Genomic DNA, 24,046 nt, shown 5'->3' on the forward strand with positions numbered 1-24,046 from the left:
TGCTCACAAATTCTGATGCTACAATCAGGGAAAACTGCTTTATTGGTTACAATATTTGCACCTACCTTGCCTTCGTGGTTGGGACAGGAGAGTGGCTTCCCCGAGGCTGCGCTGACCGAATCCATCATGGCGGAGTCCTCGCGGTTGCACTCTGGGTTGCGCTGTAGAACCTCCATGAGATTGGTGATGAAGAAGTTGTTCTGTAGAGCAGCCACTCCCTTCTCGGGCAAGATGGAGGTCTGACGGCACACAGGGCAGGACAGGGTTAAACTCTGGGGCGGGATATAGTTCTGGAGACACCTGGGACGGAACAGCCACAACAAGAGGATAAGAAGGAATTCCTACGATGGAGCAAGGACGCGTCATGCAGATCTGGGGGGATGACAGCATGAGCCGGGGGGACACCCCTTTAGCAAAGGAACACTAGAGGGTGCTACAGCGGAGTGGGGGAGGGGGGCAAGTCTGCTAGGGAGACCACGCGAGCCAAAGGTGGACCACGGGAGAGCAAAAAGGTGGCAAGCAGGAAGAAGCCGAGTGATGGGGCAGTAACAGCGGCTGCTGTGGGATGGAGGGGAAGATGCTGGAAACAGGGGCTGAAAGATATGACAAGGGGACACACAATGAAAGGAGAGGGATGAGATGGATGGACATGACAAGGAAGAAGGGAGGAGACGTGAGTGAAAGATCAAGCAGCAACGGTTTAAAAATGTGCAAAAGGAAGAAGACATGATGAACTGCAAACAAGCATGCAAAATGTTCTTAGGGGACCCTGTGCAGAGCTCAATCTGAAAACCATCTTTAGCACCAGGGTACTTTTCAACACCCTAACCGAACCCCACTTTTCTCTCGTTGGGAGCCCTCTTCACCACCCAAAGCGAACCCATAGTCTCCCATTGGGAGCCCTCTTCAGCACCCAAACCAAACCCCCCAGTCTCCCATTGGGTGCCCAGTCCAGGGAGGACCTGGCTTGGCAGTTCGGGCTGGACTGTTCCCATGAGGCACAGGGTCAAGACTGATATGCATATGGCCAGGTCTAAACTGGGGTGGCATGGTGAGCAAAAGAATTTAACCCAGATCTCTTGACTGGGGGTGAATGTTTTGATTTGTTCTGCATTCTGTCCATCAATTTTGTGTCTTTTGTTTTCTCGTCCTAAGTGTGCCGGGTATGCCCAGACGTGGGTCCCGGGCTCACTGTGCCACTGGAATCAAGCTATCCTGGCTGAAGAGGGGTGAAACCCCGAAACCGGTCCTAGAATGCTTGTTTCCAGTCCAGGGAGGACCTGGCTTGGCAGTTCGGGCTGGACTGTTCCCATGAGGCACAGGGTCAAGACTGATTTGCATATGGCCACGTCTAAACTGGGGTGGCATGGTGAGCAAAAGAATGATGGATTTAACCCAGATCTCTTGACTGGGGGTGAATGTTTTGATTTGTTCTGCATTCCGTCCATCAATTTTGTATATTTTGCTTCTGCACCCAGACCGAATCCCACCTTTCCCGTTGAGCCCTCTTCAGCACCCACACCAAACCCTACCTTCCCCGTTGAGAGCCCTCTTCAACACCAAACTGAATCCCACTTTCTCCCATTGGGAGCCCTCCTCAACACCGAAATTGAACCAGATACTCCCCGTTGGGAGCTTTCTATAACATTTATCCTCAAAACTACTTATTATCATTGGAGACTTGTTCACAAATAAATCTCAACTTCACTTTCTAAGCTTCAGAGTTTTATCGCCTAGGATTGACCTCCGTCCCATCATCAACCTTCTTCAGTGGCCAGCAGGAGCCCTTCCTCGTCCATTTTCAGCTTTCGCCATCTCCCTTCTAGAGTCCACATTGATCTGTTCGAAGCTTTTTATGGCCGTCAAGAAGAAGCTGATTCTTATGTGTTTGCAGACTGCGGGTACAGACTATCACTGTACTTCTAAGATCCTCCCACCTTAAAATCAAAGCAGCAGTTCCTCAAACAGGGCGCACAAACACAGCATGGTTCACACAGGAGGACTGCCCTGCAGGTCATGAAAACGACAGGTCATGCTAACAATATGCGTTTAGATTGCTCGGCAAAGTCTAGGCAGTTGAGCAGCTGATAAAGGAGGTGGGATTTCATCGCTCAATGCAGGAGCAGAGATTGCATTGATAGAGTAAGAATGAAAGTAGTCCATCCCATGTCACACATACCAGCTGTCCCACCAACAAACCTGGTGGCCGTTGGAGCTAGGACCAACACCCACAGAACACGCAAGAAATCTAGGAACCATCCCAGAAGACAAGCTCAACATGACAGATCAAGCCAATGCAGTGTGCACCTCCTGCTTCCACATCCTATGCATGCTACAAAAGACTGTCACGCAAGCACTCAACACCAGGAGGCTAGACTACAGAAACACTCTACACCGGAATCTCCAAACAACTCCTACACAGGCTCTGGACCATACAGAACACCGCTGCAAGACTCCTACTCTTCCTTCCACGCCGCAACCACAACACACCACACTACCAGCTCCCTTGATACCTACCCTCTGCCTCACTCTCGCACAGTCCCTGCATTTGCAAAAGCAAAAATGGATGTCTCTCATTCGCCTCCAACACACCGAAGGCATGGAACGACCTCCCTCAGAACATCAGAGCCTCCTCCTCACTTCTTTAGATCCGTAAGAAGCTAAAGACCTGGCTCTTTGTATAAGCACTTTGAGGACTACACACTTGCCCAAGTGCCTGGATACCTTCTTGCGTTATCAGTGCCCTATACAAATCAATATAACCTAACAAAGGCTTCTCAAGAGGTTGGTTTCAGTAAATGGTGGACACACTTGACAAGGCTGCGAACAAATGTCTTGTAAGTGCCTGTAAACGAGTAGCAAGGCAAGAGAGGTCTCCAGTAGGAGTTGAAACCAGAACACCATCGTCATCACAGATATTCTAAAGAGCAACGCCCGTGTCAGTTCCTCTGACTCCCAAACCAGAAGAACGTGTCAGCTCACCTGACCCCCAAACCAGAAGCTCTGACCCAGTCCCTGATCACCAAGCATCACCGGCTCACACAGTCTGGTTTCCCCAGTGGTAAAAGCTGGGGAGCCGGTGATATGGGGGTGGGGAGGGACCTGGTCAGGGAGCAGACATGTTGCATCTGAGGTCGGATGGTCCTCGGGCTGCTGAGGTGCAGGAGATTCCGGGGGCCAGAGAGCGCGGTCTAGATATCAGAGTTATCAGGTTGAGTCTCTGCGCTATGCCCAGTGTCCTGGGAATCAGAAAGACCTCTACAGCTCCATGGTCACACGCCTGAACCAGTGAATGAAAATAGGGAATTGTGGGCACAATGTGTGTAATTTAGCAAACGGCTCCTCTTGTCCACAACACAAGTGAGCTAGAAATCCATAGGAACCTTGCACGAACCTAACAAACGAGGCCTTCTTCATACCGCCCTTCTGACTGAATTTAGCTCATTGCCTAATCCCCTTAGTAGCAGTCTGTGCTTCACAAGACCTGAAAGTCGTAGCTCTACTTCCCTGAAGCACCTCAAAACTCCTTGAGTAAATGGTGGCATTAGAAATAAAAGTGCCTCGAATGACAGAGGTTTGTGTTGGCAGCTATTCAGCCTTACCTCAGACACGCGCCAGCTGGTTGTGCAAGCCACGATCCTGGCTAGGCTAGATTACTGCAACAGCCTTCGGTTAGGAGCTTACAAATCCGTGATCAATAGGCTCTGATGCACCATGAATGCGGCAGCTCGCACTTTATTTGCACTGCCTAAGTATAGCTCGGTCTCAGGGGTGCTGCGCCGACTCCACTGGCTTCCCGTGGAGCAAAGAGTCAGGTTCAAAGCACTTTGTGCTATTCATAAAGTTTTGACTGGCTCCGGCCCGGCAATTCTCAGAAACCTTGGCCACCACTTTGTTCCTTCCCGTGCCCTGCACTCTGCGGATTTACAGGTGATGCGGGTGCCTCGTTTCCGTAGACCCAGAGCCGGAGGCCGTTCTTTCAAGGTGTTCGCTCCCTATGTTATGGACCTCGATGTCTCTCGCTATCAGGAACATTCCCAATCTCTTGGTGTTCAGAAAGGCAGTGAAGACATGGTCATTTCAGTAGCTTAATCCGCTCATTCATCTCTCTCCCTGTTCTTTAGCGCTGGGACGTCCCTTTGCAGGGACAGCCATGCGCTCTATAAATCGCATAACATAACATAACATAACTCTGAGAGACCTCTTAGCAGATGTAGACTCCTGGGGACCTCAAGACCAAAGGGAGGGAAAGAAACCTCTCTTCGAGACATGCTGCAGTCAATGCGCCACACCACCACAGAGACGAAAGCTTGGATGTGACACCGACTCTCAAGGAGCCTTGGGCTTCACAAACGGTTGGGATCGACTTCCCTGATCCTTCAACAAAAAGTGTCATCCAACCGCTAATCACAGAAGTATCACTGGTTTGAGGGAAAACTTTGTGTAATCTAGTCAGATCCAGACCAGTGAAGCAGAACAAATTCACGTACATGCAGACAGTAGCCTCTCTCGAACACCGTGTGAGAAAATTGATGATGGTGAGGATCGCTCACGAAAAAACAATATGTGGATTTGATGAATGCTGAACTCGAAAATCCCGTAATGCCTCCTTCCAAAATCGTCTCAAAGATCCTGCCGACTTGGAAAATTGCTCTAACCGAACCAAAAGAGTCTATGCTGCGTTGCAAGTCCAGAAAAATCTCTCAGACGTCATCACAGGAAAACAGAATTTCAAAGCAAAAGAAACCATTTCAGTTGCAACCCATAAGGCTGAGAAAGCTATGTTTAGGGAAGACACAATAACAGTTTACCAGGATGACGTTGCTCAAAAGAAAAGAGATTACAGAGGCTACCACCCACCTCGGATCCGAAGGTATTCCATACAAATATGGTTTCAAATTCCAACTTGGCGTCACAATTCAACGGAAGCAACATATAGTGAGAAAAATGACAAAAGTGTCCATAGTAGTGAACATGAAACTTCTAGAATGTGATAGTGACCAGGCAGGTCGATCTCTATCCAGCCAACGTGAATGGTAATCACAAGGGTTCTCCAAACGTTGTCGCGCAGCGCAATGTGCAAGATCGAAATGCGAAGTTAAACTGTATACTGCATCATCGGAAGAAGCTTAAAGCTAACAAACATCTGCCTGTTATGCAGTGCTTAATTTGAGCCGGTGGATTCCAGTGACCAGCACCGGCACTTAATTGTCAACACAGGCACTTACTACAGTGCGCCAAAAGATGGGGCTGATTGTCTAGTTTAGAGATCAGCACAAAAACAGTTGTTTATTAATTCAATGCATATTGAAAATTAATAACACCTGTCGCGTCAAGATTTCTCAAAGCTTTGGGGGCCAGGGATAGTCTGAATAGTCAAACTTGTAGGAGTAGGACGGTCAGTCGTTGTGTTGGGACGGTCAGTCGTTGTGTTGGGACGGTCAGTCGTTGTGTTGGGACGGTCAGTCGTTGTGTTGGGACGGTCAGTCGTTGTGTTGGCACGAGGGCCCTGGCACTTTTTATTTTACAAATCAGGCACTGTCAGTTATGTAGAAGGCCACCTGTTGAACCTGATCATGTAGGACATGGGTGAGGTGTGGCCCATCAAACTCTGCTAGTCATGAGATGTTGAGCTGTCTTCCACACTAGAAATAGCAATCGAGACAGCTTGTTTGATTACAGCTAATGATGTTCTTAATTCTTCTGTTATTGTTTGTTAAGAAGTCATAACATTCCCGGTTTAATGTGAGATCTAGAGTCGCGACAGATGGAGGACGGCTGGAGGGAGACCTCGAAGGGTCCAGCTAGCTATCAAGATAGGAGCGCCCAACAGCTCAGCACAAAGAAGAGACGGGCTGGAAGGAGGTTCATCTACACACTCGTTTTAGAGATTGGCTTAGATGTTCTTGCTCGTAAATCTGCTTCTATCTTTCACCCTATTCTTCCCTTAAAGAGGCAGAAATTACTATTTCACTAAGACCATTTTATCAAAATATTTTGTCTGGCGCGATTCCAGATACTGTGCTAATAGAGCGCATGCTAGGCCTGCCGCTCTGATGTCAGGGCCCTTGTTATTGTTGGAGACAGATCCCTTTCCAAGAATTGTAGGACCAGTCTGTAACTGAGACCAGCAACAGCAGCAGCTCATGACTGCTGAGATTAGTGTCCCTGAGTTCAAGGCCTCGATTCCACATAAAGCGTCAACCGATTCCATCCTAGCTACACTCTGAAGACCATGACATGGCGTCCCTGCAAGAAGCACACTCACCTGCAGCAGAGGGACACCATGGGGTTATGATGTTACCCACACTGTTTCACCCCTCCGCACTCACAAGGATAAAGGGAGCGCTCTACTGCCCCAGCCAGAACTTTCACTCGTGCGCCCAATCACAGGCAAAATAAACAGCAAATTGACAACTTTAATTTCAATTTATGGCGCCAATGAAAATAGGAAATGGTTTTAGGGTGATGATCGTTTCTCTGCAACAGCCAATTTTTAATGGGGATGTATTTATAGAAGATGATTTTAATACCACTCTTGACCGGTCTTGCTATTGTTGCACAATATGAACCCAGAGAACCCCCTACACCGTTATCTTTGGACATTCACGACTATGACCTAATAAATATATGAAAAACGGACTGGACTACGCATTTTACTCAAACATCCAGCTACGGTTACCGAGGAAATGAAGGAGTTACATGGGGGTTTCCTTTAAGACGAGCTCAATGTTACTAAATCATTAGTATATTGTCTGACAAGCAACGGGCTTGGCATCACTACGTCCCATAGCATAGAGTCCTGACTTCGATCAAGATCTGCGTGATGATGATGGTAAGTCATTGACCTCCTATAGCGTAGAGCCCGGACTGCTATCACAGTCTGTCTGATGATGATGGTGGTAAGCCATGGACCTCCTATAGTATAGAACCCTGACCTCTATCAAGGTCTGCGTGACGATCATGGTAAGTCATGGACCTCCTGCAGCGTAGAGCCCTGCCTTCTATCAAGGTTTGCCTGACAATGATAAGTCATTGACCTCCCATAGCATAGAGCTCTCACATCTATCAAGGTCTGCGTGACGATGATGGTAAATCATGGACCTCCTATAGCATAGAACCCTGACCTCTATCAAGGTCTGCGTGACGATCATGGTAAGTCATGGACCTCCTGCAGCGTAGAGCCCTGCCTTCTATCAAGGTTTGCCTGACAATGATAAGTCATTGACCTCCCATAGCATAGAGCTCTCACATCTATCAAGGTCTGCGTGACGATGATGGTAAATCATGGACCTCCTATAGCATAGAACCCTGACCTCTATCAAGGTCTGCGTGACGATCATGGTAAGTCATGGACCTCCTGCAGCGTAGAGCCCTGCCTTCTATCAAGGTTTGCCTGACAATGATAAGTCATTGACCTCCCATAGCATAGAGCTCTCACATCTATCAAGGTCTGCGTGACGATGATGGTAAATCATGGACCTCCTATAGCATAGAGCCCTGCCTTCTATCAAGGTCTGTCTGATGATGATGGTAAGCCTTGGACCTCCTATAGCGTAGAGCCCTCAAGTCTATCAAGGTCTGTCTGACGATGATGGTAAGGCATAGAAACGAGATGGCCCTTTGATGTGGGTCATCTGTATGGAAAGGGGAGGATTGGATATATAGTAGTCCAGGACGACTTTTGCTTACTCCAGCTGCCTGGGACCTAACATTTATAGAAGACCTCTTCCTGAAAGGTAAAGCTAGAAAAGATGTATCCTTGCTTTACAGAGCGCTTACTTCCATCAAAAATTCACAGAAACTAAAAACTACTGAGACAAGCGGGAAGAAGACTTGGAATTATATGAAAAAACATGGACATAAGCATTCAAAATGCCAATAAGTTTAAGATTTAGAGAAACCATGTTGTTATAATCTCCATCTTTACACTTGGTATAGCCCAAACCCCCTCCCACTCTGACACAGTTGGTATGCCCGAGCTGTGGGAGCTCACCTTAGAATGTTGTGTAACGCAGGTTCTATGTTTCATAACACATGTCTACGATACGAACACAATGGTAGATGACACCAGTGTGTTTGAAGGACATGCATGAAGGATCTGATGCATGTGGGGAAAGCTGCCGGCAAAAAATACCCTTGCACACACGTGATGGTCATACCTAAAGTAGAGTTTTATGGAATGGGTGATAAAACACACAATTCAACAATCAGATCTCGCTCTCAACCCTTTAATCCTCTTTTCTGGGTAAGCCGGTAACATGGACGAATACCCTTTGCTGGCGCTAAAGAGCCGTCTTGCAATATTTGAGCTCCTTGGTGTGGCCCGGTTATGGGAAGGTCTCGGCCCTTCCCCCAAACCATTTTATGATGCACTAAACTCTGGCACAAACCTGCGAGTCTTTGTGTCTGCAAACCTCTGAATTAGGGCTTTGTTTTTATGGTATTTATATTAGTATTATCCATATTTATTTTGTGTTTATGAACACATGAAGCTGTACCTAGTAAATTCCCACATTTGTTCCACTAATAAATGCATAGCTGTACTCCGGCGCCTGTCGAGTTCCTACACAATAAGCAGCCGAATAGAAGAATTTACTCCTGTGAAAACATCAGCAGCTGAGAGCCCACAAGAGCACATGGAACATGAGGTAAGAACATTAGATGCTTTTTTTAAACTGTGCATGTTGCCAATCTGCATGGGTGTGGGCCTGGGAGTCCTGAATGACACCAAGGTGAGTCATGGAAAGAAGACCAATTTAAATTTTCTGTTGTCTGTATTTATCTGCAAAAATCAGTAAAAACAGAAAACTGGAAGCCCTAAGTATGGTCAGATGTGGGTGCGCTTCCAAACTTGTGTTAGCGCGGATCTTGGCGTGATGAGATCAGGGCGGTTCCAATCTGAAGTGATCAGATCAGGTCTCTTGAGAGAGCATGGCTTCCAACAGACGCGCCGCAAGCAGATGTTTCACAATCTCCTACCCTTCTTCTAGTCACCTAGTTCTTTTTTGTGCCTCGTATTTTTACTTTCTGCTGCAACACCCAGTCTGTCATAATTAGCTAGAAACCTGTCTAATGCTTTGTGTTCTGACACGGTCCTTCCCCCTTTCTCTGCCCTCTCATACTTTTTCTGTTTCTAATATAAAACCAAAAATAAAGGGGTTAAAAAAGGGAAAGTTAAAATCAGCTGCGGATCCATGAAACGTCAGAGCCACCAGAAGAACTTGCATTCACGTTGGTAGGGGAGCTTAATAAGAAGCTAGGGGTATTAACTGAAATTTGAACTTAGCAACACAGTTTTTCATACATTTATTTATAATCAATATTGTTTTCAGTAAATACAAAGCAATAAGATAATGAAAGAGTAGGACACAGGCCCTGTCCCCCATTGTAACCTTACTACTCAGTGATGGTAACAAAGAATAAACCGATTTTACCTGAAGCCTCTCCACCCCTCACCCCTGTTCCAGTCATATCTGATTCAGGGTGCATCTTGCACGTGTAATTTGCAGTCTGAGATATTTCTCCACTTTCACACCCTTTCTAACTATTTTAAATATATTTCCTCAGCTCGGGTCGATTTTTCCACATCAAGTAACCAATTTTTAGGCCTGAACTAGAGACAGCTTTAGCTATCATAACAACCTCAAGTAATAAAAAAAATATTTTTTACAACAAAAAAAAAATATATATATATATATATATACACACAATACACACACAAAGATGGGCTTTTTGTCAGCCCTTTTCACCCATTGGTTTGTCATTCACATTTTGTTTCTGAATAAAACACACTGAAGCCTTCGTCCAGCGTCTCTTTTGCGCTGCGAGAGATGGCGTGTTGTCTCATCAAATGTGCGCATCCGCCTCACAGATGCTCTCTAGTGCCAGGAATGGTGGGCCAGTGCTTTCTTTGACACATTTTTTTCTCTCCATTATTACCATATTTTATTTTTTAGACATCCTTGTGTGTTTAAAATATATCCTCCGTGGCAGAAATTATAGTAATTCAAAGACATTTGTAACTTTTGTGCCAGTAGAAATTATATTTTCATGTGATGTGCATTAAAACTAAAAAGCATTTCCATGCCTCTTTCAAGCTCACTTGCCAGTAGGTAACATCCCTACTGTTCTAATAAAATTATACATAATTATTTTTAAAGATTTTTTTTTTATATAGGAAGCATGTGGCCTCCATGTTTATTCAGCGTCATATTGTATTTAAATTTTTGTGGTATATGCTTTCAAAAAAAAAAAAAAAACAACCATTGCACCTTTTTGCAAGGCAAGCCCTAATGGCTTTGCTAATGCTTATCTATTGGTGAGTTTGGACTCCTATGGTTTATGGCTTGTTACTTAGATCATTTATAATCCCACAGCATTCTTTCTAATTTTAATCTTAGCTGTTAGATTATACAGGCACTCTCATCCATGTGTTTTTTTTTTACCACTCTCAGTTACTCCAAGATCTCAAAACGGCTCTGAAAACATATTTGTTCTGAACCCATTAGCTGTCCTTGCAAGACCCTAGACAAGGAGTAAAGGGCGTTATAAACAAACTGTTTCTATTTATTAACACCATCCTAGAACTCAGAAATCTGGGACTGGCCCACGTAGAGTGACCACTCTAGGGAGTGCCACATTGTGCGCATTATTTTTGCAAAAAATGTCATGGAAATACTGCAAAATGACTAATTAATTTCTGCAGGTATCTTTTGTGACTTTCTGATGAGGGAATACATTGTATAAAGAAGTTATGTGAGATACTGGCCAGAGATTGGTTCGAGCAGAACATGCTTCCCCCAGAGAGAGTTGCTGCACACACGAGTCTCTCATGGCTAGAGTGTATGGTATAGATACACAGGTGTTGACAGGAATCTGTGTATACTCTATAGCCCACTAAAGGTTAGCAACATATTTGAAAGAGCTCTCCGGGTGCACTGTTAGCACCAGACACCTCTTTTCCCTCGTTTTCTCCTGAATTTTCCCCAGTTTTTGAGTGCCTTCTCCTTGGCTTGCCCCATATTTTCATTGATTGAACAGATCACCACAAAGTAGTTTGCAACTCTGACAACTTAAGAGCCTCACTGGTGGTTTACCGCGCTTCATAAATCCTTGATTGATTGAATGATAGGTACATACCTATAGGTGCATTAAAAATGTCAATATTTTTGGGAGAGAATTATAGATGCACAGGACCTGATAACACCTTTCAAGAATGTTAGAGACACTCAGCATGCCTTTGGAAGAGATATTGGAAACACCCTTAAGAAACCACAAAGATTTTGGTTTAGCGGCCGACTGACCCCCAGACCCACCAGTATAACCGATTTGCTGCCTGCAACAACACCACAGTCGCTACTCAGTCATGCCTTCGCCCCTAGGCCCCTTGTAGATCAGAAAAGCGGTAAGAGCCACACGATGGCCTGACGCTGACCTCAAGCATGGAGATGTAACCACTTTTACAAACATCTGAGTAAGTCAAGGCGCGAAGGGTTCAAAGCGGTGGATGGTGACTTTTCTTTCTTCACCTGGTTCGAACTCACACATTATGCTGTAGAGATGTACCCAAAGCAAAAGAAACATAATTGATGGACAGAATGTGGAACCAATCAAACATTCACCCCCAGTCAAGATATCTGGGTTAAATCCATTGTTCTTTCGCTCACCACACCACTCCAGTTTGGACCCAGCCATATGCAAATCAGTCTTGACCCTGCTCCTCATGGGAACAGCCCTGCCCGAACTGCCAGGCCAGGTCCTCCCTGCAGCCAAAGGCGACTACCGTGGTTACACATTGTGTGGTAATGTTGGGGCATGGCTATGCCTACCGGGCACTGAGCACAGACACCCTGTAGCCAGTGCACGCTGGGCATGGCCTGCATGTTTGCCGCATTAGCACAGGGTACTACAGTCTGTACTGTAGACAGGGTTACAGGGCAGTAGTGCAAAGTGTACACCGAGCGAAAGGCGTGACCAATGTTTATCTCCATTAGATCCTGATACACATATAAAGATAAGAACTTGCATTTTATATGCCTCAAATCGGACTGATGTCAAAGCCTGAAACGGGCTGACCTACTCACACGCTTTGCTGATTATTGCCTGCTCGCCCATGCATATGTTCGGCCCACCCAAGCTGCTTCTCGGCCCTTCGCGCACCCAGAGCCCTGGAGCCGGGCCTGCTACGTCCCCAACGGAGGCGCAACTAGGAGCAAATTTCGGGGGGCTAAGAAAAAATTTCGGAGGGGGGGGCTGAATCTTTAAGCAATAGGCAGAGTGGGAGCTGCGGGGGCTCTTAGAAGGGGTGAAACAACAGCGAGGCCTCATTAACATGCAAATTGTCTTTTAAAGACCTGTGAAGTGCTCGGGTGCGGCTGTGTGTGCGCCAGGAAGCTGTCTCATCCCGGGCTGCCACACACGACGTGGGGGGGGGGGGGCCGAAGCCCTTTGAGTCCAATGGGTGTTGCGCGCCTCGTCCCCAACACTCTCTTGCAGAGGCCGCCGCTCTTCCCCGAAGGGGGAGGGAGGCTCAGGGACCGGCGCCATAACCAGCGCAGCGCCAAAGGTGGGGAAAAAACCGGTGGTAGCCCCCCCGCCCCCGGGCCATCATGGTGGCGACAAACTCCCCCCCAGTCCAGGGGGGGCGGTGCGAGTTACGAATCCCCCAATGGGGGTGCGTTACCCGGGCAGCGGGAAACGCGGGGGGGAATATAAGCAGCCGCTCTCCCAAGTAGCTCCTAACTTCGTGGAGCGGGGAGAGCGGCGCACCGGGGAGAATTTTCGGGAACCCACCCAACCACACCTACGAATCAGCAGTGTCACAGTGCTGGACAGCAACACGAGCGTTGGCGGAAAACTGTACAATGGTTGGCTAAGGAGACACACCGACAGGGCGGTGTGTAGGAGGAGGGCCGCTCACCTTGGGATGCAGCACGGCAGGGTGAGGTGGCCTGGCCAACGAGGGGGGTAGCAAACGGAGACGACGCTCGCGGCCCAGACCCGGCCTGTCGGCAGGGCACAAAAGGTAGCGAGTTGGGGGCCTAACTCCGGGGAAAAGCTACCCCTCCCTACACGCAGAGGGCGTGGGTGACCAACCAAATGGTGGTCCCAGTGGTAACAGGACAAAAGAGGACTACCAAGGACTAACAACAGAACTGGTTGGGGGGTCATTTACGAACTGGATGTACCACAATCTGCGAATGTGATGAGGGCAGGGCTTTGTGACCAAAGACATGGCAGTTCGCAAATAACCCAATGTGATCGGGGGTCATGCCAAAGGATGACCGGATAACCAGTATGTGTGTAACCATAATAAAATCTGCGGCCAACAACGACCACAACAATTACAATCCTTGTTGGCTAAGTTTCTTGGGATGCCAGTGGGGCGGGGGGCTAGATAATAAGTTCCACCGGTTGGGCGCAGTGCGGGGGTTATGCTCCCTTGCGAAGGCTGCCAAGGCTGGGTCTCCTGGCAAGAGCCCAGCTGTGAACTCAGCGCAGCTTGGAAGGCACTCCTAACCTCAGACCTCCTGCGAACAGAGGAGCAAGGAGCTAGCACAGTGCGGTATGCAAAGCACAGGACAAGCATTGGGGGGAGAGGGGGTGTCATACTGGGCAGTCGCCCAGGGCGCCACCAGCAAGGAGCCTCACTGCCACGGTGTAAGGATGAAGGTGCATCTCTACATCTAGGAAAGGGCAGGAGTGGGTAGCCAGCCAGAGGCACCACTGGCTGAGGAGCAACAATAAGACATTACAAGACAAAAGAAGGTGCGGGGGTAAGGAGCAGGGCCAGTGACAGGAGACAATGAGCAGACGCCACCAGCAAGAGGTGTCACAGCCAGGGAGCAGCGCGCACAGAAAGAGGAAGCACAGTACAAGCGGACAAGCACGCAACACGCAGGCCACAAGAAGGAGACTCTGCAGCCAGGAAACGGAGCAGTAAAATACACTTCCTAAGGCTTCACCCTGCACTGGTAGGAAGACCTTGACCAGAGACAACAGAATAAAGACATGTTGGAGACCGCATAGGGGTGCGTGGGGAGCAGAGGAGTGCGTGTGTGACTGTTCCCCCTCTCAGGGGCTGGAAACAAAAAAGCACAACAGAAGGGACTTTGAGCCCTCGTTTTTTTTTTCGGAGAGACTGAGATCTGACTTTCAAGGGACAGGATTGGGGCAACTTCCAGCCACAGTGATGCTGGCACAGAGGCATATAAACAAGGTCGTGTGACCAGGAGAACACAGAAGAAAATAAAACCTTGTAAGTAGGCCAGAACCGGTCTGGGTTGCTTGTGTGCCAATACACAGGGGTTCTGGCACTTCCGGCTGGACTATTCCTATAGCAGCAGGACCAAAAATGGCTTGCATATGGCTGATCTGAGTAGAGTGGCATAGTGGGTGAAAAATGATAGACGGGAATGTTCTCCTGAGCGGCCGCTAGCGCCCGAGATTCATTCAAGCATTCTCTGTCTGTGCAGGGCAGAGGGGGGCACAAACCATGCAGCTTTGCTTCCTCCTAACATCCCATCATACCAGCACCGCGGCGCCTCTCCCTCCCCAGGGCAAGAGCAGGTCTATTCCGGGACACGAAGTCTGTCCCGACCAATCCGCACGGCGGAGGAATACAGGAGGGGTGAGCTCACTGTAACTTTACATTTATGAGCAGTGAGACCCCGCTTCCCGGACAAGGGTATACACAGGTCCCACAGGAGTCTCTGGCAGACATCGGAGAGAGACACGTGCCCCTGCAGAGGGAGATGCTGTGCAGATAGTGTCATATTCAGGAGCGGCGGGCTTCCAGCCATCTGAGAGAGAGAGACCACGTCCCTGCAGAGGGAGATCAAGTGCAGATAGCAGGACACAAATGCTATACAAGCATTTGCAATGCAATAGGTCTCGCATTTACGAGAGTTTGAGCTAATGGCATTGTAAATGACAATGCCTTTTATTTATGTGTTGTTTTTAAAACGGACAAATAAAGGGCATTGTCATTTACAATGCCAATAGCTTAAACTCTCGCAAAAGGGAGACCTATCGCATTGCAAATGCATTTGGCGCTCGTGCTATAAAAATAAATCAAAAGCGTTAGGAGAGAGCGTGTCCTGCCTACAACAGCAGGCAGGACAAAGCTATTTGAGAAAATGGAGCTCGGAGGCTGCAATTAAAGCCTACCAAGTAACAACGCACATAACAGGGGGTGTGGCCATGGGAGCTTACAAAAAGAAAAGGGGGGGCCAATCGGCCCCCACGCAGGCATGGCAGGGCCCGGCCCCTCCCATATCCCGTCCCCTTCGTGGTGGCTGTTCCCGCCCCCCCTTGCCCCGGAAGTAGTTGTGTGCTTCCGGGCCGGGGGGGGCGGGGCCGCGATCACGAAGGGGTTAAGAGCCTGGGGGGGCGCGGGAGGCGGCCTCTTTGTGCCCGCGCTCCCCAGGCTCGCTCCTCGCCCCACCGTGGGGCTCTTTATTTTCTTTTTATTCGTTTCAGGTGTACCCGGATCCGGCCAGCTGCGGAGGACGGAAGCGTAGCGGGGAGAGTTTGCCGATTCGCACGTTCGTGCAGGAAGTTTTCCCGGGCTCGTCTGGAGGCCGCTTGAGCACTGCGGGGACGTCCGCGTTGTGGCCATCACGACACGAGGTATTTTGTGGGACGGGCGGGGGTGGGCTGCAGAGCCTCAGCGAGCGTACAGGAAAAGCCGGGCGGCAGAGGTGAACGTTTCGTTTCTGTTTCTTTTACGAGCGTGTGTAGAACGAAGTTAAGCAGGGACAGCTAGGGCAGAGGGCGGATGGGTGACCAAGAAGGTTTTTTCAGGAAGGAACGTTGTTTTTGAATTAAACAAAGGGCTAGGGTGGTTACACGTTATTCCTACAGTCTAGCAGGTATATTGTCCGACGTGTGTATTGTGTAATAGGTGAAGGATCTTCTTGTTAGACGACTGGTGCTAGAGAAGGGGCTCTGTTACAATTTTGAGCACCTATTTACAATAAATTGCAGAGGTACATGATCTGAGGTGTGTGCATAGCACACCAGTTTAGTGTCGTTTTTTGCCTTTTTCCATAAGGAAGTGACCCATTTACAAATCAATTGGGTATATGATCGGATGGTGTGTCTTACAGGGGTGGTTGGTCTGGCCTCAAGGCACACGTGAAATTGTTTAATTTTTGTTTTACGGGGGGTAGTGCTCAACTTACTTCAGACTGCCACAGTGTGAAATTTAACGCATTTTCTGTTACAGGTCAACAGGACTAGGAGCTAGGTCGGTATTCCAGCTTGGGCGCCTTTTCATTTGGGTCAGGTACGGAGCACGGTGTGCTCATAAGTATGTCTGCAAGAAGGGGGCACGCGAATGCTAGCGTGGGTTGGATGTTTCAGAAAATGATGCGCAGAATGGCGGCAATGGAGAAACGCCTGGGGAAAGTTGACAAGCTGGGTAGGACGGTAGCGGAATTGGGAGAGAAGGTAGGAGCGCAGGCCGGCCCATCGGGAAGACCTAAGCGAGCGATAGTGCCGCCCAAACCAAGGGGCGAATTTGCGACACCGCCCAAGCGGGCGAGATCTAAGAAGGTGGGGGGTCGTCCACAGGGTCCAACTCCCATGGTACCGCCGGCGGCACCTGTCCCTCCACCTCAGGCACCCGTCCCGCCACCTCAGGCACCCTTGGGCATCCCGGCACCGGTGCCCCAGCTACCAGCTGCTGTGCCAGTAGCGCCGGCAGCACCTTTAGCACCATTGGCGCCACCGCCCACCCCGGTTCCCGTGGGGGGCTCGGTACCGAGTGGGGTCCCTCCCCTCCTGCCCACGTCTGGTCCAATGCCAGCAGATTTAGCAGCCCAGGTAGCAGTCGTTCTCCCCTGGTTAGGTAAGGGCGCGTTGCCGGACATCACGAACCTCACGGCAGAACAACGAACATTAGTTGCGCAGATATTGTTGGCTAGTGGCCAGGGCAGCCCGCCACTCGCACCGGTTTCTCCCCAAACAGGTCCAGCGAACACCGGGGGCCCAGCCAAGACCGTGGAGGTGGCGTCATCCAACGACAATGGTAAGGAGGTTGCCCTGCCACTGTTGGGCGAGGGCGCGATGCCCTCCAGAGGGGAGTGCCTGGCGCAACATGTGTCACAAAGTGTGAAAGAGTTGATTTGGGCGGATAAATACGTTAATATCTTTTCATTGTTGATAGACAGCAGGGAATGGGAATATGCGAAAGCACAGAAAGATATGATGTTGCCTAGTGAATGGAGATCAAAATTGTACAAATTTAGGGTTGAAGAAACCATCCTCAATTGGGTGAGGGCCTTTGCTGTGTACAGTGCAGTAATTGGGGAACGTTTTCCAGGAATGCAATCAGTCATGAGCTGCTATCAGAGTAGGATCACAATGTACCATGATAATCATGCGGGGGATGTCTGGAAAGAGTACGATATAGCCTTCAGAAAATCTAGGGAGTTCAACAAGTCTTTGGCATGGGACAAGGTAGATTCTATTTCTTGGCATTCTCAATTTGAGAAGGGGCAGGGGGCGGGCCCTAGCTCTGACTGGAACAAAAGTTATTCTCCCAGGCCACAACAGCCATTTCAGCAGCCCTTTCGGCCAGCGCAGGGCGGGGAGACAAACCAAAAGGCTAGAAGCGGTGGAAGTGCAAAAGGGGTGTGTTGGGACTTCAACAAACGGACATGCAACAGGGCACCGGGCACCTGTAAGTTCAGGCACGCCTGCAACATATGCGGCCATCCTTCCCACCCAGAAGCGACATGCAGGAACAAGGGCAGTGGGCCTGGGAATAGGGGAAGGAAGAAACCAGAGTAACAGGATCCATCCCATTATAGCACATTCGCCCATTCTTTTGTCGGTTATGATCCCATGGCTTAACAGGTACCCCAACCACACGTCTGCTAGATTATTGCAAGAAGGGTTCACTCATGGTTTCAGAATTCCAGCTGGGGGTTATGTCGGGACACCGCAGTGCAGGAATCAGCTGTCAGTGCTCTCCAATCCCACGCTGGTGGCTAGCAAAATAGAAAAGGAGTTGCGCTTGGGTAGGGTAGCGGGTCCTTTTCATGTCATTCCTACTAAGAATTTTGTATGCTCCCCGTTGGGCATAGTGCCAAAAAAGGAGAAGGGCGAGTATAGGCTTATCCACAACTTATCTGCACCCAGGGGCCTATCCTTGAATGATGCTATTGATGAATCAATCTGCAGCGTTAAATATGCATCTTTTGATCAGGCGGCGGACATGCTGAGGGACTTAGGCGCGGGTGCACTGATGGCCAAATCAGATATTGAGTCAGCCTTTAGACTACTCCCTGTTCACCCGGAGGATCAGCGCCTCTTAGGTTTCTCCTTTGAAGGGAAGTACTACATGGATAAGTGTATGCCCATGGGCTGTTCCATTTCATGTGCATATTTCGAACAGTTCAGCTCTTTCTTGGAATGGGCCCTAAGGCAATCTACAGGGCACCAGTATGTCATGCATTATCTGGATGACTTTCTTTTCCTGGGTCCGGCGGGGTCACGGGAGTGTGCGTCAGCATTGCAGGAATTTTGCGTGCTCATGCGCTCTTTCGGGGTACCCCTGGCGCAGGGAAAAACGGTCGGGCCAGTGGCATGTTTGGAATTCTTAGGAATTGAACTGGATTCAGTGGAGGGTTGCTTTAGATTACCAATGGAGAAGATACAAAGATTCAAGAATACCCTAGGATCATGCATACAGGCTAAGAAGGTTACTCTACAAATGTTACAGCAGACAGTGGGTCAGTTAAATTTTGCATTGAGAGTAATACCCATGGCGCGCCCTTTTTCACGCTCGATTGCACAGGCCATGAAGGGTCTTCGGGAGAAGCATCACCGGACACGGCTATCTGCAGAGGTTCGCCAGGATATGCGGATATGGATTGCATTCCTGGAGGATTTCAATGGCAGAGTGCTGTGGGGTGCACCCACGTTGTCCTCGGAGGACTTGGGTTTATGGACTGATGCTGCAGGCAGTGTAGGTTTTGGGGCAATCCTTGGTAGGAAATGGGTGGCACAGAAGTGGCCCGCCTGGTGGGAGGAGAGCGGGCTGACGATGAACATTGGTTTCCTCGAGCTCTTCCCAATCTGGGTGGCACTGAAAGTGTGGCCCCAGGATCTGGCCAACCGATCAGTAATCTTCTGGTCAGATAATATGTCAGTGGTGGAATGTATCAACCAACAAGCTGCAAGGTGTCCATTCATATTGCGCCTGATGAAGGAGATTGTGCTGTGTTGCATGACATTAAACATACTTTTCAGGGCAAAACATGTCCCAGGGGTGTTGAACAATGCAGCTGATGCTCTTTCTCGCTTTAAGATGCAGGTGTTCAGGGATCACCTGCCGGACGCAGAGACCACCCCGGCCCCTTTCCCGTCGTCTCTCTGGCAGATTGGTGCCCCCAACTACATGACCTCGTGGCAGCCAGCATAGCACCCAAGACAAGAAAAGCTTATGAAGGGGCGTTCAGGTCTTACTGTCACTTTCTGGGCCAGGGCTGGGAGAGCGGGTGGTTTGTGGAGGCTAGCTTTAATAACTACATGAGCGCGTTACACAGGGAAGGGCGCACGGCCGCAACAGCCGGCAGGCACAAGGCTGCAATCTCCTTTTTTGCACGTGCGAAAGGGGTGAGGGATCCCACGAACAGTTTCTTAGCGCAGAGGGCATTGAAGGGATGGCGGCGCATGCAGGCACCGGCCACAGATACTAGGAAGCCGATAGGTTTTGAGCGCTTGTCGGCAGTGCTCCTCGCGCTGCCGGATACATGTAGCTCCGCGGCCGAGGTATGTTTGTTTAAAGCGGCATTTTCATTAGCCTTTTATGGGGCATTCAGGGTAAGCGAACTGGTGGCGGCCAACAAATGTGATAGGGTAGGCGGCCTTCAGCTACATGATGTCAGCATGAGGGGTGACACAATGTGGATTACCATCAGGAAATCAAAGACTGATCAAGAAGCCAGGGGCCAAACCTTGGCGTTGCACCGGGCACGGAGCAATGTCTGCTGCCCGGTGGCACTAGTGGAGGAGCTCTTGAGACAGCGGGCGCAGGAATGTAGGGGGCCACTGCTGCTGCATGGGGACGGAACACCTTTGACTAAGTTTCAGTTCCAGAGGGTGCTGGCCATGAGTATGGCCAGGGCGGGTCTTAACCACAAAGAGTTTGGGACGCACTCCTTTCGGATAGGGGCAGCCACAGAAGCAATTGCCAGGGGGTTGAACTCAACCAGTGTGCAAAGGATTGGGAGATGGTCCTCTAATAAGTACAAAGGTTACGTGCGGTTGCACATGTTGTGAGAACAGTTGCCATTTTGAGTCTTGACACTTGTCCTTTTTTGTCTGGTTATTTACAGTTTCACGGGCCTGCAACGCAGGACGGAAACTTCCCATGGATCATCTCATCAACTCAGCAACATCAAGGAATTGCCCAGAGGACAAAAAGAAGACAAGGGTAGTTTGGGTAATAGGACATTCATTTGTGAAGCGCGCTAACACAATTTTTCTTGCAGGTTTGGGTAGACGGAGGGCGGAGAGTGGGGGGTGCACGGTCTCCTTCCACGGCAGGGGGGGGCTTCGCCTTAGTCAGTTCAGGGATTATATGTTGGATTTACTAAGACGACATACTGCACCTCCCTCGGCGGTGATCCTTCATCTAGGGGGGAATGATCTGGCGGGCCTGGGTAGGAGGGTCCTCCTGGAAGAGATTATAGCAGCAGCAGGGTGGGTGGCAAAGCGGTTACCGGGGTCTGTGATTGTATGGTCACAATTGATACCAAGAATGCAATGGAGGGGCGGGGACTCTGTTAGCGCCCTGAATCACTCAGTAAGGAGGATTAACAACAAGCTGGACAGGTTATTTAGAACCCCGGTCTTACAGACCATACCTCATGGGTGGATCTGGGGGGAGCACTTTTACCTGCGGGACGGGGTCCATTTAACTGAGGCAGGGAATGCTCTTTTTATAAGGAATATCCTGGCGTGGGTTGAGGACTTTGGAGGTAGGTTATGACCTTTCTATAGGTAGGTGTGCGGGGGGGGGCCAGATAGTCGGTCAACTATGCTGGCCTGTGGCGGTAAGGTCATAATCGGTGAGCAGCATTTTAAGGTCCTTAGGGGGGGGCGGGCCCAGTCACGAAAGGGGCCGCCCATCGGGAGGGGCCATTGGTCTCTCCCAGAACTTCAGGGGCAGGATATGATATCCATTACTTAGAAGGGTGCGGGGGAGGGAGTTCACGCTTTCCTCAGGCTGGTAGCCACCCCTCACAGACACTATGACGTCATCAAGGTGCGCAAGTGTGGGCCCTCCTGTTATGGTTTAATGGAGTTCAGAGCGCACGGGGTGAAACGTGCCCTGGGTTGCGCATGCGCATCTCGAACGTGAGAGCGTAGCTGTAAGGGATCTGACACCGGTTAGCGACCTTGCCGTCCGACGTAATTATTAGAGTGCTTAATTTTCAGGATGTTTAGATTCGGTTAGGAAACACGCTGTACTAGATATTTGTTAAGGTTAGCCCATCTTATAATGTCAAAAATGGATGTAATCTAATGTTCTGAAATGTGCATTCTAAAAATTGTCAAAAATGTTTATTTTATAAAATTTTTCATTTTATTTTCATATTTTAATAAATACGGCCAGGGGTCCCTTGACCCCTGCCTTCCAAAGACCCATGTGTTGACCTGCTGAATTAAGTAATGCAATTTGTGTAGTAAGGAGGGGGGTGGCCGGTAGTCCCAGCCCATGAGAAAAGGGGGGGCCAATCGGCCCCCACGCAGGCATGGCAGGGCCCGGCCCCTCCCATATCCCGTCCCCTTCGTGGTGGCTGTTCCCGCCCCCCCTTGCCCCGGAAGTAGTTGTGTGCTTCCGGGCCGGGGGGGGCGGGGCCGCGATCACGAAGGGGTTAAGAGCCTGGGGGGGCGCGGGAGGCGGCCTCTTTGTGCCCGCGCTCCCCAGGCTCGCTCCTCGCCCCACCGTGGGGCTCTTTATTTTCCCCACCCTCCGTCCCCTTGGTTAGCAAATTGGGTGATGACAATGGTAAGTATACTGTTTAATGTTGTCGCGTGATCATAAGAATGGCATGATTGCTGCCTCGGGCGTTCCCCCGCTCGCAGGGGGATATGCAGGGATATATGCTTGGTGCTTCGCTGGGTGTTAACTTATTCTTTCCTTAGGCCTTTTTCCCGTCTACAGGAGACTGTGCAGATGTAAATGTGGTGTGCTTTGCTGTGGTTTGTAACTGATTCTCTCCTTAGGCCTTTTTTCCCGTTTTACAGGAAATGTACAAATGTAGATGTTTTCGTGTGTTGCTGTGGTTTTAAGTAACTTTCTCCTTAGTTCCCTTTTTTCCCTTTTAGAATAGCAATGTCGTATTTATTATGTGGGTCTGGCGGTAAGGTCATAATCGGTGAGCAGCATTTTAAGGTCCTTAGGGGGGGGCGGGCCCAGTCACGAAAGGGGCCGCCCATCGGGAGGGGCCATTGGTCTCTCCCAGAACTTCAGGGGCAGGATATGATATCCATTACTTAGAAGGGTGCGGGGGAGGGAGTTCACGCTTTCCTCAGGCTGGTAGCCACCCCTCACAGACACTATGACGTCATCAAGGTGCGCAAGTGTGGGCCCTCCTGTTATGGTTTAATGGAGTTCAGAGCGCACGGGGTGAAACGTGCCCTGGGTTGCGCATGCGCATCTCGAACGTGAGAGCGTAGCTGTAAGGGATCTGACACCGGTTAGCGACCTTGCCGTCCGACGTAATTATTAGAGTGCTTAATTTTCAGGATGTTTAGATTCGGTTAGGAAACACGCTGTACTAGATATTTGTTAAGGTTAGCCCATCTTATAATGTCAAAAATGGATGTAATCTAATGTTCTGAAATGTGCATTCTAAAAATTGTCAAAAATGTTTATTTTATAAAATTTTTCATTTTATTTTCATATTTTAATAAATACGGCCAGGGGTCCCTTGACCCCTGCCTTCCAAAGACCCATGTGTTGACCTGCTGAATTAAGTAATGCAATTTGTGTAGTAAGGAGGGGGGTGGCCGGTAGTCCCAGCCCATGTGAAACTAGAAGTGGTATGCAGTTCCTGCAGTGTGATGCAGGTAATGGTAAAAACACAAGAGGTAACAGGGTATGGATGTTAAGGGTGGGCAGGAGAAAAGAGACAAGCGGGTGTCTTGTCATCATCGGGTCTTGCTCCTTATCGGTTCGGCGGTGCAATACCCGATCAGGTGCCCGTGGTGGGGCCTTCTTGGCGGAGATCTTTATTCCCAATGCCGTTAGATGTAATGCATGCGAGGGCCCTGGTGGATATGCAACTAGTGTAGGTGACGGTAATGTGTGTGGATGTGAAAAATAAAACCGGGATTAGTGATCCACTCAGAACAATTTTAATGAGTTGTGGTCACTACCCTGATTAAAAACAGAACAAAACGCACATTCCCACTCTAAGGATTGTGAGGGTATGTGCTAATGAAAGAAGGTCAACATGCTTCTTGCCTGTTATCTATTGATGGCAATTCCTCAGGACCAGACTTCAAACTACCTACACTTTTTTGGTGGTGGTGAAGACCTCAATGAAGTATAAATACTGACCACGCGTACAGCACCCTAAAAATGGGTGGTACCAGTTGTTCTATACCAAGACCTGCAAAATAAAACAAACTAAAAAATGGTATAAGAAGGTCGACTTGCAAAAAGACAAGGCCTAGGGCCTGTAGAATCGCTGGGGCTTTACCACTGCAGTGAAAGCAGGTAAGTAGTAGGCCCACGGGAGACGCGTGCAGTGTGTGAACACAGCCGCGGGTTCCCTATGGATTATTATGGAGCAAGTCGCGGTTTGATTTTTAAAGTTTTAGGGTACTTCAACGAAGTCTACAAGCAAGCCACTTACAAGGTAAGTAATTCGAGGGCCAACACACACTAGGGCACCGGAGTTCACGAGTTTCCTCACCCAGGGAAGCCGGGTGCATAGGTGTCTTTTGTTGTCGGGTCACGTCTCTGTTTTCTATGGAGACCAGAGAAGACTTACTGCTTGCGTCGACTGAAGAAGTG

General features: G+C 49.3%; 1 protein-coding gene across 2 annotated transcripts in view; it reads right to left on the reverse strand.

Annotated features, from left to right (window-relative positions):
* The window catches only part of TRIM3 (tripartite motif containing 3), a 306,160-nt gene that overhangs the window by 130,950 nt on the left and 151,164 nt on the right, over positions 1-24,046 (reverse strand). For both annotated transcript variants that reach the window (XM_085623533.1, XM_085623532.1), the window contains exon 3: positions 66-300. In XM_085623533.1, the coding sequence (XP_085479659.1) occupies positions 66-300 (235 nt within the window). The remainder of the gene's footprint in view (positions 1-65; positions 301-24,046) is intronic.

Source organism: Triturus cristatus, chromosome 8, assembly GCF_964204655.1.
Source record: "Triturus cristatus chromosome 8, aTriCri1.1, whole genome shotgun sequence".
NCBI lineage: Eukaryota > Metazoa > Chordata > Amphibia > Caudata > Salamandridae > Triturus > Triturus cristatus.